A 13,392-nucleotide genomic window follows, 5' to 3' on the forward strand; every position below is an offset into this window, starting at 1 on the left:
TATCCTCCTATCACTAATATTGCTATCCTTTATTGTCCGAATGCAAAATCCAAATTGCAGAGGAGAATGATGAACAACGGGAACAAGGTTGTGGTGCAGATCTTGGTCACTCAACTCGATCATTATTGGATATAAATTCATTCAACTCGATCATACACTTCGATCCTATCTAATTTCAGAATCATATTTTTTTGCTTCGATCCCTCTTCTTTAAATATTCAAGAGATAATTTTGATACTTGTGGTCGAGATTCTTTCAGGAGTACTGAACTATTCACACATAAAATGGTGTTGAAATAAGTAAAACTTGACCTGTTGGTCCCTGGCTTTTCAGGTGATACGAACATAAATAGCAATTAACTAGAGGTCATGCCAACTGAAGTACTTATGTAGTTACAGTTAGTTGAAGCAAGTCGAATTTAGCAGCTATATACCATATTTGTATTCAGCTGCAATGCATTTCCATTCACTATAAATCTTAGTTGTATAGAAACATTCATTAACGAAAGATGTTATAATTTCTCTGTGAAGTTTCTAATTCTATTGCTTGATCATCAGGTTGTCTTTGAATTCCTGCAATTAACCTAAAACAACCACCCATTTACTGGCTTATCCCGTTCCCTCGAATATAGTAAGGCTTTTTTGGGTATATAAATTGAAAACTGTCAAGGTTTTTATTCAGATTTCTTTCAATTGTTTGGAGCAGATAAAAGCGACAAAATAACATGTGTAAAATGAATCTTTTGTTTATTGTTTAAAAAAAAAAGAGTGAAAGATGGGTGGGAGCTCGAAATGCGAGTGTATAAAACAAATCCTGTGGCTCTCAGAACCTTATGAAAGCCTTGCCACTGAGAGTACCTGTAAACAATGCGAGATGCGAAGAAGGTAGCCAACTATGGATAAGACGTTGTACAGTAAATTATATAAGGCGATTGACAAAATAACATACTGAATTCCATGTAATAAGTCCCAGAGTTGCTCCAATCAACCACTCCTAAAAATAGGCAGTAATTGCAAACTCCAACACCACTCTTTTCTGGTCCCTATTGATAACGCCATCAGCGTGACAGAAATATACAAAATCATACAACCAGAAAAACAGAAAGCAAGTTCTCAACCTCGATCGGACGATCATTTATTGTTCTAAAGCCGAATTAACCTGTTATAAGAAGTTTACAGTTATCATCTAAACATGCATCCCAAGTGGGATTAGGTTAGTCGAAGATGACACAGTTGACCAAAATACGAGAATAAGAACAGCAACCTTAGTATTCTCCAAGAACTCAAAAACTAAAGTTGACAGCTATTTCAGTTTATACCCCGGAATGATGGCAAGACAGCAATAAGTGGATCACCATAACCAGCAGCTTCTGCAAAGCACCACGGATTGAACAGTGAGTTGAGCTTTTCCAGAAAGAACATTGGAGCACAGTAGGTACCATTATAAATATTAAAATACATGCAAAAACCCAAATCAAATAAGTTGATGTCTTTGGAAGAAAAAGATTAATCAAATGTGGACGCCAAGGAAATAATACTGGGCAGAGCGCAAACAGCTTAGTTAAGTTGGTTGGAACAATGTGTGCTCGGTTGTAAAGAACCATCAAAATGTGCAAAATGGCCAACACTCACGCATCAATTAGATCTCAGGCACTAACTATGGCAGCACCTATACATTAGGAGATTAAAGCAACAATTAAAGTATGCCAGGTGCTTGTTAGGTCCTCCTACTCACTTTTTTCAGTATCACTTTATGACTACTTGGGAATTGAATACATTAGACAAAGTTGTCCTTTTTTTCTTGGTGGGGAGGGGGGTAAAATTCCTGTGTATTTCACTGCAAATTTTGTGGTTTTAAGTATCTGATATGCACTACAATTGTTAATTTAGCAGGAAACTGCAGCTGGGACAACTTGACGAGTAAAGAAAGGTGGAGAAAGAAACAATGTTGAAAGACCCATACCACCATCATTAAAGAGGATCTTCAAGACTTCTCCAGCTGCATCTGACTGCTCAACAACAACAACAAAAAGAGGTCATCAATATTACCCGAAAGCAGATAATTAACAACAATATTGCATTAAAAAGGCTTACCCTGACGGGAAGTTCTGTCCCAAACTGATCCAAAAAGCCAATAATCTGTCCCTCCTTGATAATATCACCCTGCACATACGCACACATGCACGATTCAAGAACTAAGCTGTACTTCCATAAAGGCCCCTGTCAGGTTTAATCCTGGCATGTGAGCATCACGTGAAAGACAAAAGCATATGTCGACAAGAAATGTCAATGGTCTACTGAGTTCCAAGATCTAGTACACCACTGGCCTCAATCCTCAAAACCTTCAAGCAAAGAAATGGCGATGCTCACAAGGCATACACAAGATAGAGGTCTCAGCTCATCCCTTCAAAAAGAAGAACAACGTTCAGAACAAAATCCAGAGGGTTGGATTCATTATGGGTTACCTCTTTACATGCAGGTGGTTGTTTCTTTCCCTTTAACGTCCTGGCCCTTCGGAGTGAACCAACCTGCCAGAAAAAGTGGAAGCTGCTGCTAACATAGTACATAATACATGCGAAAAGGGTTTAACAGCTCAAGCAATACATACCGTGGGGCATGACACAAGAACATAACCACTAGCCCCAGTAGCCTCTAGAGCTGCTAATTTTGCTGATTTTTCAGCAGCAATGTTTGTGAATGGGCTGACCTTTTCTGAGGACGATTTCCTCAGGGATGCTGCAGGAGCAGTAGCTGTGGATGAAATGGAGGGCTTGCTTGCACTAGGTGGCGGTGTTGGTGTTGGTGTGGAAACAACAGGTGCAGGCACTACTGGAGCTTCAATGTTCCGTTTCAGGTGCAGTTCAAAACCTCCAACCTACAATATCCAATCAAACATCAGTAGAAATCATAAAACCTTTTTCTTTCGGAATATATTAGAAGATAATTTTTCTGAAAAAATATTTAGGATTACATTTCAACAAAAAGAATAAACAAATATTTACGAGAGAAATCTACAAAGTGATTCTCTGCACTAGCAATGTGTCACGTCGAAATTAACGTGGAGTTTGTAGATTTGCGTAATCAACTAAACAACAAACTGAAATCAGATAATTGACTATCATAGTCATTCCACAATTGTTGGTGATAACTTCAAACCTATGTGGATGATTACTTGCTACAGTTCCGGTATGACAGTAGTAGCAGCTTTCAACTCTTAATGAAAAAACGTTTCAACCTTATTATTTTTTTCTCATTGCAGTATTATTATATATGAACATGATTTGTGGTACAGAATTGTTGACTCCTGCAAAGCTCTCAGCATCAATATGAGCATTTATTCCTTCTTTTCTTCCACTATGTATCATTGGATTTGTATGGAATTCTGATTTCTATGGCATCAACGCTTGAATTTTACCCAATTATTACAAAATATACCATCAGACTTTTCAGATCTAAATGGGAAGGGCTGAAATAGCAAATGTTACCATCTCAAGATATTCTGTACTACTAGAGTTTTTTAAACTCATCTTTTCTATTACAAATGGGGACTAGTGAAGGGGGATAGTAAGGAGCAAACTCACACATATTGTTTGTACTCTCCCACCATTACCACTAGGCTACAAGTCTTGGTAAAAGTTAACTTGTAAAATAAGCAATATGTCGAGTGCAACCAAGCTGAGGTTTGCTTAGCAACTAAAACCAACATACCCAATGCAATCCCACAAGTGGGGTCTGGGGAGGGTAGAGTGTAGGCACACCTACCTCGTAGAAATAGAGAGGATGTTTCCGGTAGACCCTCGGCTTAAAAAAAAGCATTTCAAGCAGTTTAAAAAAGGAGATACAGATAGGGGGCAATAACGACAACGAAATGATGCGAAATGGAGAGCATTACACAATAGACAGAAGAAGGAACAATCACGACCATAAATAATGCAATAACCGTAGCACAAAAAACACAGGTTTAATTTCAGTTTAGCATTTGTGCTTTGTTTTGGACAGACTATTTTTGTTACTTTCCTTTTTTGGATATGGGAAGTTGGACCGGGTCGGATTTTGTGCTGTGATGGTTCAATTTTATCAATAAAATGGGCCAAGAAGGCCGCAAATTAAACTTAGAAAAGAGAGGTGATAGACGAAATCAAAGAACAAGAAACTATGAGAATAGTGCTAATACTACTAGGAAGAAGGAAGGTCCAAGTATGACCACAAAGTCTATCCCGCAAGGAAGCAAAAGAATGCTCAACTACCAACTAATCTTCTACCAAAATCCTCGAACTCCAATTGTCCTATATAAGGTCATGTCCTCAGCAAACTCAAGATGTGTCATGTCCTGCCTAATCACCTTTCCCAATACTTCTGCCTCTACCTCTACTGGCGCTCACCACTACCAACTGCTCACACCTCCTCACTCCTCCTCACTGAGGCATCTACACTTGCTTCTCATGCCCTAACCATCTCAGCCTTGCTTCCCTTATCTTGTCCAGCAAGGTGACCACTCCAACCTCGTCCCAAATATCTTTATCCTAATCTTGTCTCTCCTAGTCCACCTCCACATCATCTTCTGAACATAAGAGTTCTTACCTGGCTAACACTCCGCCCTATTCAACATAGTTGGCTCAACCACCAATCTGTAGAACTTACCATTAAGTTTTAGCAATACCTTCTTATCATGCAAGACTCTGAAGGCGAGCCTCCATTTCTCCCATCATATACCAATATATTATGTGACATCATCGTCGATCTCCCATTACCTTGAATAAAAGACCCCAGGTACTTGAAACCTAATTTTCTCGGACTAGGATAGGAGTGTCCGATATGGATAAGGGTCTAGAGGTTGGATCCTTCATGATCTAAAACTTAAGATTCGAGGATACAGATCCAGGTATGGATATGGCGGTTACAGGGATGCGGCTAAAATAATTCAACTATCTACAAATAGAGTTATAAAACCTAAATTATGAGATATTAAGTAGAGAACTTGAGGAGAGAAATACTGATCAAGAGGAGAATCTCGGAAGGCAAAAAAGGGAAAAGGAGAGACACAGAAATTTCAATATACAAGGTATTCTAGTTTCTTCAATTTCACCTTAGCTTTTGGTTTCATTACAAAAATCATTGAATGTTTCCGAAATTTCGCGACCGATCCAAAATCGATTGACCAAATCGGGTACAGATCCCGCAAACCACAGCCACACCCGTGTCATGTTGACATGGGCATGACATTGATAAGTGAAGAGTCTGAGCAACTACACTTAAAACATCTTGGGGATGGCTAGAGCATCAAGCCATCACTTCCACACCAACCTCAAGTGTAACATAACTGAACTTACACTCTAAGTATTCAATGTTGCTGTTATTCAACCTTAATCCTTTAGACTCTTATGTTTGTAGCCTAACCTCCAACCTAGTACTAACTATACAATGAGTATTAGCAATCAATACTATATTATCTACGAATATCATATATCATGGCACCTCATATTGAATATGTCGCACCAGTTCATTTGTCACGACCCAAAAACGAGGGTCATGATGGCACTTGTCGCGGCGTACCTTGACAAGTAAGCCTATCACCCAACCTGATACGAAAAGAGGAAAAGACAAAAATATCCGAAGGTAAGGCTTCTAGAACGAAGCCGAACCATATAAGTAATCATAACAATGTGGAAAGAACTTATCCAAAATATCAATAATGCCCAAAACCAGGTGTCAATAGTGTAAGAACTATTAATACAATCCAAGAGTCAAATGCATCAGAAAAATAACCACAAATGAATAATATCTATCTCCGAATACTAATAAAGACATAACTACTGTAGAAAGATAGAGGTGAAATTCGGACGCATGAATGTCCAACCGCTACCTTGGAAGCTCCAACAATTGCCCGAGTCAATCAAGCTAAGACGCACTCGAGCTAGGACCTGCACCGAAAGGGCGCAGTAGGCATGAGTACGGTACACTCGTACTCAGTAGGTATCATAGGCCGACCAAGCAAAGTAGTAAATAAAGCATACAAAATATACACTAAGGGCACGTCACCTGCAATCAGAAAATGTCCCACAACAGTAGCTCATACCGCTTGTACTAACAGTTCTAATATATCTCACATGTATTACAAAAACACACCAAGGTATAGAACACAAGTATACATTGTCACATAAATAGAACGAGAGAGAACATGTAGATAAAAGATCATCAAATACAAGTAAATGAAGGTAAGAAAAACACATAGATGACAAGTCAATAAGGCAATAAAAGATCATCAAATACAAGTAAATGAAGGTAAGAAAAACACATAGATGACAAGTCAATAAGGCAATACAACACAACATAAACACAATAAAGTATGTGCAATGTATATGATGATGATGATGATGCACGAGGTCGTCCCATAACCTCCGGGATCGTCGCACAATTCCCGTATGTACGGAGCTAAAGTTTCCCGACGTAGGACCCATGGGGGGTTCGTCAACCCATATACAATCCACATATCTCATATCTCCTTCCCAGCACATCCCTCAGAAAGGGTTTTATAAGGTGTTACAATATCTCCTCCCAGCACATCCCTCAGGGAGGATTTTAAAAAGGTGTTGCCAGTGTTTCTCAGATGTTGCCACAGTGGTATCAATGTTTTATGAATGAGTATGATATGGGGATGTAATGCTCACAACCAATCACAATGAGTATTTCCAGAAACAACCACATGATATATTTCCACAACCAACCACAATGATACATTTCCACAACCACATGCGTCAATATTCGCTCATTATTTTTGTATCAACCATAAATTTTCACGTTTCATTTGCCAATAAAGTATGAATATAATCACAATACACCAATGGTACCACATTAGCATTTTAACAACACAATACAATTATTCATATGTATTTAAGGCTATCAATATCACATAGGACCCCACACGATCACACATATCACATAATATCTTAATTTCGACAATTACATCACATATAAGCCCCCACACAGGCACAACAAATAGATAGCCATTTTTCATGATTAGTTTCCACCTTTAACATGCATTTTGCACCATCATTTACTACCCAACCCAGTCTGAAAGAGTTAAGCCATAACCTACCTCGAAAGTCGAAACCGTTCCGCTACACTTGAACCCGCGACCTTACCTTTCACGAACAATCTCAAACTCTACTAAAAACATCAAATATGAAATCTATGCGTCAGGACAAAACCAACGACACCGATATTGACTACTTTTGGTTCGGGGTCAAGACGGATCTCCAAAATGGATTTCCGAAAAAGAAGGGCAAAATCGGAACTTTACTTCAAAAACATGTTCCCCATATTTTTAGGAACCTACAGCTGAAAACCCAAGTTAAATCGAGTCAAAAACGGGGTTCAACTTGAAGAAAAACCATTTTTGAGCTTTACCATATAAAATCTTTGAAATCCGGGTTAAATTCAAGAATCGGAGTTGTTTTGAAGGTTAGATTAATGAAAAACTAGTAATTATAAGATAAAAATATCATTCAAGTGAAAAGAAGTAAAATTTGAGTTTAAAATCATGCCCTAAGATTTTTGGGATTTTGAGGAATTTATCACAGGAGGTAGGTAAGAGGGAGAGTTTCAAGTATCTCGGGTCCGTGATCCAGAGTAACGGTGAGATTGACGAGGATGTCTCGCACCGTATTGGGGCGGGATGGATGAAGTGGAAGCTCGCGTCAGGGGTGCTGTGTGATAAGAAGGTGCCGCCCAAGCTTAAAGGCAAATTCTACAGGGCGGTAGTCCGTCCGGCCATGTTGTATGGAGCGGAGTGTTGGCCAGTTAAGAACTCCCACATCCAAAAGATGAGGGTGGCAGAAATGCGGATGTTGCGCTGGATGTGTGGGCTGACTAGAGGGGATAGAGTTCGGAATGAGACCATCCGGGAGAAGGTTGGTGTGACTCCAGTGGAGTGCAAGATGCGGGAAGCCCGATTGAGATGGTTCGGACACGTGAAGAGGAGGGGCATGGATGCCCCGGTCCGTAGGTGTGAGAGGCTAGCGTTGGATGGTTTTAGGCGGGGTAGGGGTAGGCCGAAGAAGTACTGGGGTGAGGTGATTAGGCGGGACATGGAGCAGTTACAGCTCACCGAGGACATGACCCTAGATAGGAAGGTCTGGAGGACGCGAATTAGGGCAGACGACTAGGGCCAGTTTGAGTCGCTAGTGTAGGGAATTACTTGGTGGGGGTTTATTCTTGTTAGGAGTCCGTGTTCCATGTTTTATTATGAATCTGTGTGCTTTCCTCTGTTTTATATTACTTATGGGTGCCGTATTTATGTTATGTAATCTTGTGCTGTGCTTTACTATGTATTTGTGTGGTATCTCGTGTCTTGAGCCGGGGGTCTATCGGAAACAGCCTTTCTACTTCTTCAGAGGTAGAGGTATGGACTGCGTACATCTTACCCCCCCAGACCCCACTAGGTGGGAATACACTGGGTTTGTTGTTGTTGTTGTATTAAGAAATTACTAAGAAAAGGGTGAATTCTTACCTTAAATCCGTAATAAAACCAAGAAAAAGGTGTTAATCTAGCTTCCCAAGCTACCCCAAGCTTCACTTTTAAGCTCTCAAACTATTTAGGGTTCAACTCTCAAGAAGCAAGATAAAAAATGAGCAAAATGGACCCAAAACTATTTAAAAGTGCAGAAGATCTGCACTAAAATAACCAAAAAGCTGCAGATTTTTTGTTAAAGTCCACTCCAGACTTCGACAGGATGCTCGGAATTCGTTCGGAGTCCGATACATGCAAACGAACTATGCAACCACACTAAGTTCGACGTTCCGGACGCAATGGCGATATCAGATTTTCAAAAAAAACATCGTTTACACAAAGCTGACCCTCGAAACCCGAAATTACAATTTTCTAAACCGAGGATCGAAATGAGATTTAGAAGCCGTAAAATCATACCAAACACGCTAACACCCTAAAATCGACATTTCGGATCTGCTGGTGAAGTCGGATTTTCCATCCAAGGTCGTTTCGCTCAAATGTGGGTCCCACACCCATATTTTCAATTTTTCAACTTTCCGACCAATAGGTTGAAATGAGCTCGGGTGCACCGGGACCCGAACCAAGGGTCTACCTAGCCTAAAATCGATATTCCGGAGCAGCTGGTGCAGTTCGTTCGGCCATCCGTCGCACGGATCAAAAGAAATCCATATAAGTCCAAAATAAGGCTCTCGAAGCCATCAAAAACCACAATATTGCATAAATGATACTAAAATGCATCAAAAATCATGTCAATCACTCCCACACCCCAAAAATATCATAATGCAACTACGGGGAGGGGTAAAATAGTCAAATCACATAAAATCACAAATTTCACATATTTCATCAAATTTTTAGGTCGTTGCATCATCCATCAACTATGCAAGAAGAAACGAACTAAAAGCCAATCCATGGTGCAACCCTATCTGACTCGGAGTGCTATAAAATAAAGTTTGAGATAATCGTGGTGTCCCAGTTCGGAGGTGCGAGAGGCTAGCTTCGGATGGCTTCAGGAGGAGTAGAGGTAGGCCAAAGAAATACTGGAGGGAGGTGATTAGACATGACATGGAGCAGCTACAGCATACCAAGGACATGACCCTAGATAGGAAGGTGTGGAGGTCGCGGATCAGGGTAGAAGTCTAGTGTGAGTGTGTGGGTTATAGCAAGGTGGTAGAAGAGCGCTTGTGTAGCCGAGTTAGTAATCCTAGGTCTGTGTCCTTGAGTAGGAGCCTCTAGTCTGGGGAGTTTGGTTGTGATGGGTGTCTTTGGTCTGGGAGTGTATTGTTACTACTAGGTGGGTGTCCTCTTTCTTATGTCTTATTACGAATTGATAGTATTTCGCTTATTTTCGTATTTCTTTGTTATTTATTTTGTATTTTATGTTTATTATTTCTTATTTAGTCTATGCCATCCATCCTGTTTCATGTTTCATTACGGCCTTGGTGTACTATTCTCTATCTTGAGCTGGGGGTCTATCGGAAACAGCCTCTCTACTTCTGCGGAGGTAGTAGTATGGACTGGGACTGTTGTTGTTGTTAATAATCGTGATGTCCGGACCAACTTGCGTGCACCTCGACTAATATCATGGGAAACCTTCCACCTCCACCAGCAATAGGTACTAGATACCTCTATCCACCAAGGATAGGAAGGATGGGAAGAAATCACCTAGAGATTTTTAGTCTCCGTTGGGATTTGAGACCTCATGGTTCTCACCCACTACATTGACCACTAGGACACACCCTTGGGTGCAAGCTATAAAATTATTTTTAAATATTCTAGTTTATAGTTTCAGGTCATGTGGCAGTGATAAAGCTATAACGCATACTCAGTGGCACTGGAATTTCATATGATATGAAGATAAAACATGCTTCAACCTTCTCTTTTGGTTACTTCCAACATCCTCAGATTTTTAATCTTATACTACCATCTATCGTATTGTTCCATATTTTTATGGAATCTCCCCAACAAATAAAAGGAGAGTGATTATGCACTATATATGGAAGGATGCACCAGCAACAAAGTAAACACTTACCTTAAGTTTCAACTCAGCTACCTCTGTATCATCACATACCTCAGTAATCAGAGCCTGATGAAAAGCAGTAGAACAAATAAACAATCATGCTTAAAGTCACAGCAAGCAAGAGCTAGTCTAGAAACTTGTCTAAGATAAGAAAGCAGTATTAAAATAAATAAATAAATAAAGCATGATTACAATTGTCTAACGAAGACTAGAAGACATGATTTTGACTTGGTTGTCAGAATTAGTAAAATGACACTAGTGACTATGGGATCGCCATAAACATGAGCTGCGTTTTTAAATCAAACAGAAAAATGAGAAACATTTACATAATCACAAATTCAAAACTATGTCTGACAAAGATTGGCCGAAGTTGCAAGATTTCTTAGTTTCTACATAGTTCAATTTGCATTTGAATGGAAATGGTGAAAAAAGGAAATCCATAGAACTCATGCTTTAATACAGAAGGACCAATTAAGTAAATTAAAAGTTAAGCATCAAGCATATCATGATAAATAATCACCACAAGGTACATACGGCCCCCAATAAAAAGGAAGAAAAGAAAAAAAAAGGCAGTGAGACATTCTAACGTCCAAAGAGATAAACCAACCTTGAAGTTACCAGTTTCAAAAAAAGAAAAAAAACAGAGATAAACCAACCTCAAAACCCTTTGGAAATGTTGTTGTTGGCAGTGGACTACTCTCCGTTGGCACTTTTTTGTGGCTATCTGCAAGAACAGCTCCTTCAGATCAAGAGAGTTAGGCCTAAAAAAGTTAGATGTGACAAAATAAAGGAAACTAGATGACTACTTTCCACTCTTTATCAGATAACAAAATGATAAGTTTTAGATTCCAATAGGAGATCCGCATACTGCTCGAAATGAATTAATAGGTTGTGATTGAAAGCATAACAGTATGTTAGATTATCAAAAAGTACCAACACATCAAATAAACCAAGGATGATATGTGCATTCAATGCACTATCCAAATGGAAACTAGAAAAGATTAGCCCCTAGATACTGATTCACACCTGATGCGATAACAAATTAACTCACCATCAGATTTCGCTGTCACGGTTGTTTCAGATGTCTTTGCACAAGACAGCATCAATCTACCATGTTTGTTAGGAGAAGACATGAACCTTGCACCATTTGAGGAGTCCTTTAGGGTCAACTTAGTAAACTTGGAGAAGGCAATACTATTTGTTGGAATAACACCAGGCATTTCAATTCCTGACCTCACATGGGAAGTGGTACCAACTGAATCTATCAGAAACAGTAAAGTAGGATAACAGAAAGATTGATTAGAACTATTGGAGGATATCCCACATGAAACAGATAGCTAGAGCAGACCTATTGGCAAGCATTTATGCAAGAAAATAGATTGGCACCAGTAAGGTAATTGAGAAATGGATACAGTGAATGCCAAAAGCTAAAAGGAACTTTAGGATACAGTGAATGCACAAAAACAAGTAAAGCTGATTATATGCTTATGCTAGAAAAATATTGGCCCTTCTTTTTGTTCAAGCAGAAGGAGAAACATTACTTTTGTCCTTTCCTGGATCAACATCAGTTAATACTCATTAATTAAGATTCTACCTCATGTTTTTCTGGCTCAATTGCACATTAGTCCCTATATTCAGCAGAACTGAAAGTAAATTGCACGAGAAGATCTTGCAGCAGCATCAATCAAGAACCACTAGTTTGAAGTTCCTCTTAGAGACTAAGCTGATAACACATATTTACTGCCACAAGTTTCTGATCTTCAAGTCTTATAAAATCAGGCATAAAAGAAAGAACACTGTATAGCCACTACACAGTTTAAAATATCATTCAATGCCATTATAAATCCACGAAAACTAACAGCAGAGAAGAAAACATACAGATATCTACAAGCTATAAAGCTCACTTCAATTGCATAATTAATGCATTTAAACCAATGTCAGTCGGATCTGAGATGAAAATAAGGTAGCTATCGTTTATTGTCAATGAGAGATAAAAAGAACCTAATTCTAACAACTTAATCCTTCAACATGAACAGAAAAAAACTGCAGATAAAAATACATGGGTACATTAACATATAAAACCATTCAATGTAAATCTTACGGTGGAAGGAGCGGAGAACGACGGCGGACTCCATCTGGTTAGCAGCTCTGAACGGAGAAAACGATGAAGAAATTGGAGATATTAGAGGGAAAATGGAAAATGAGAGTTAGGTTCGGCGCTTAGCACAGTTGCGACATATATTACTATGAGAAGCTCTATATTGCTATTATCTTTCATTGAGAGGTCCGCCAACTTATATTTCTTCACCCATTTTCCCACTGTTTAGTTGCACCAAACCAGATCTTTATTAATCCTAATTAAATTTCTTAATAAAAATTAAAATAATATATTTACAGCTGAAATTTATTTTTCCCTCTCCAATCTTGCGGAAACAATTGTACTTTCCCTTTAACTATGGATAAAATATTTTTTTCCTCTCATATCTCAAACAATGCTATTTTAAGTTCTTTTTGTCTTATCGTAAAGGCTTCATTCAAAACGTGCATCATTTTATTTTAGAATGTAGTTTTAAAGTCACTAGAAGTATAAAAAGTACATATTTTTTGAATTTGTAAGAAGTTACATTTTTATTATTTTGATATTAGAATTATTAGTTATTCAAGTTGGTCTTAAAAAATTAATTTTTTAAGAACTACTATTTTGATATTATGTATATTAGCTTTTTTGTTAAAATAATGTATTTTAGTAATTCGGGATTTGTTTTTCTCCTTTTTTTAAAAAAAAAAATCAAAGTAAAATTTAGTTTTCATTACTGAATACATTCATACAAAAGGAAATTTAGTTTCTTACTCGTTTTTAACAAGTT

At 38.5% G+C, this 13,392-nt stretch overlaps 1 protein-coding gene across 8 annotated transcripts; it reads right to left on the reverse strand.

The window, feature by feature from the left end:
- Positions 1-931: 931 nt before the first annotated feature.
- LOC107873203 (biotin carboxyl carrier protein of acetyl-CoA carboxylase) lies at positions 932-12,940 on the reverse strand. 8 transcript variants are annotated; one of them, XM_047414804.1, is made up of 10 exons: positions 12,627-12,855; positions 11,577-11,786; positions 11,182-11,249; positions 10,538-10,591; positions 2,608-2,874; positions 2,465-2,527; positions 2,094-2,162; positions 1,963-2,008; positions 1,319-1,369; positions 932-1,158 (listed from the first exon to the last, which is right to left on the reverse strand). In XM_047414804.1, exons 1-10 carry the CDS (start codon positions 12,658-12,660, stop codon positions 1,154-1,156), a joined length of 867 nt encoding a protein of 288 aa, XP_047270760.1. In that variant the 5' UTR covers positions 12,661-12,855; the 3' UTR covers positions 932-1,153. The 8 variants fall into 8 exon arrangements, with proteins under 8 accessions (XP_047270760.1, XP_047270761.1, XP_047270763.1 ...); XM_047414805.1 differs by having other exon boundaries at positions 2,707-2,874; positions 11,182-11,264; positions 12,627-12,845; XM_047414807.1 differs by having other exon boundaries at positions 2,707-2,874; positions 12,627-12,844.
- Between the last annotated feature and the right edge of the window lie 452 nt (positions 12,941-13,392).

The sequence above is a fragment of the Capsicum annuum genome, chromosome 6 (genome assembly GCF_002878395.1).
Source record: "Capsicum annuum cultivar UCD-10X-F1 chromosome 6, UCD10Xv1.1, whole genome shotgun sequence".
NCBI lineage: Eukaryota > Viridiplantae > Streptophyta > Magnoliopsida > Solanales > Solanaceae > Capsicum > Capsicum annuum.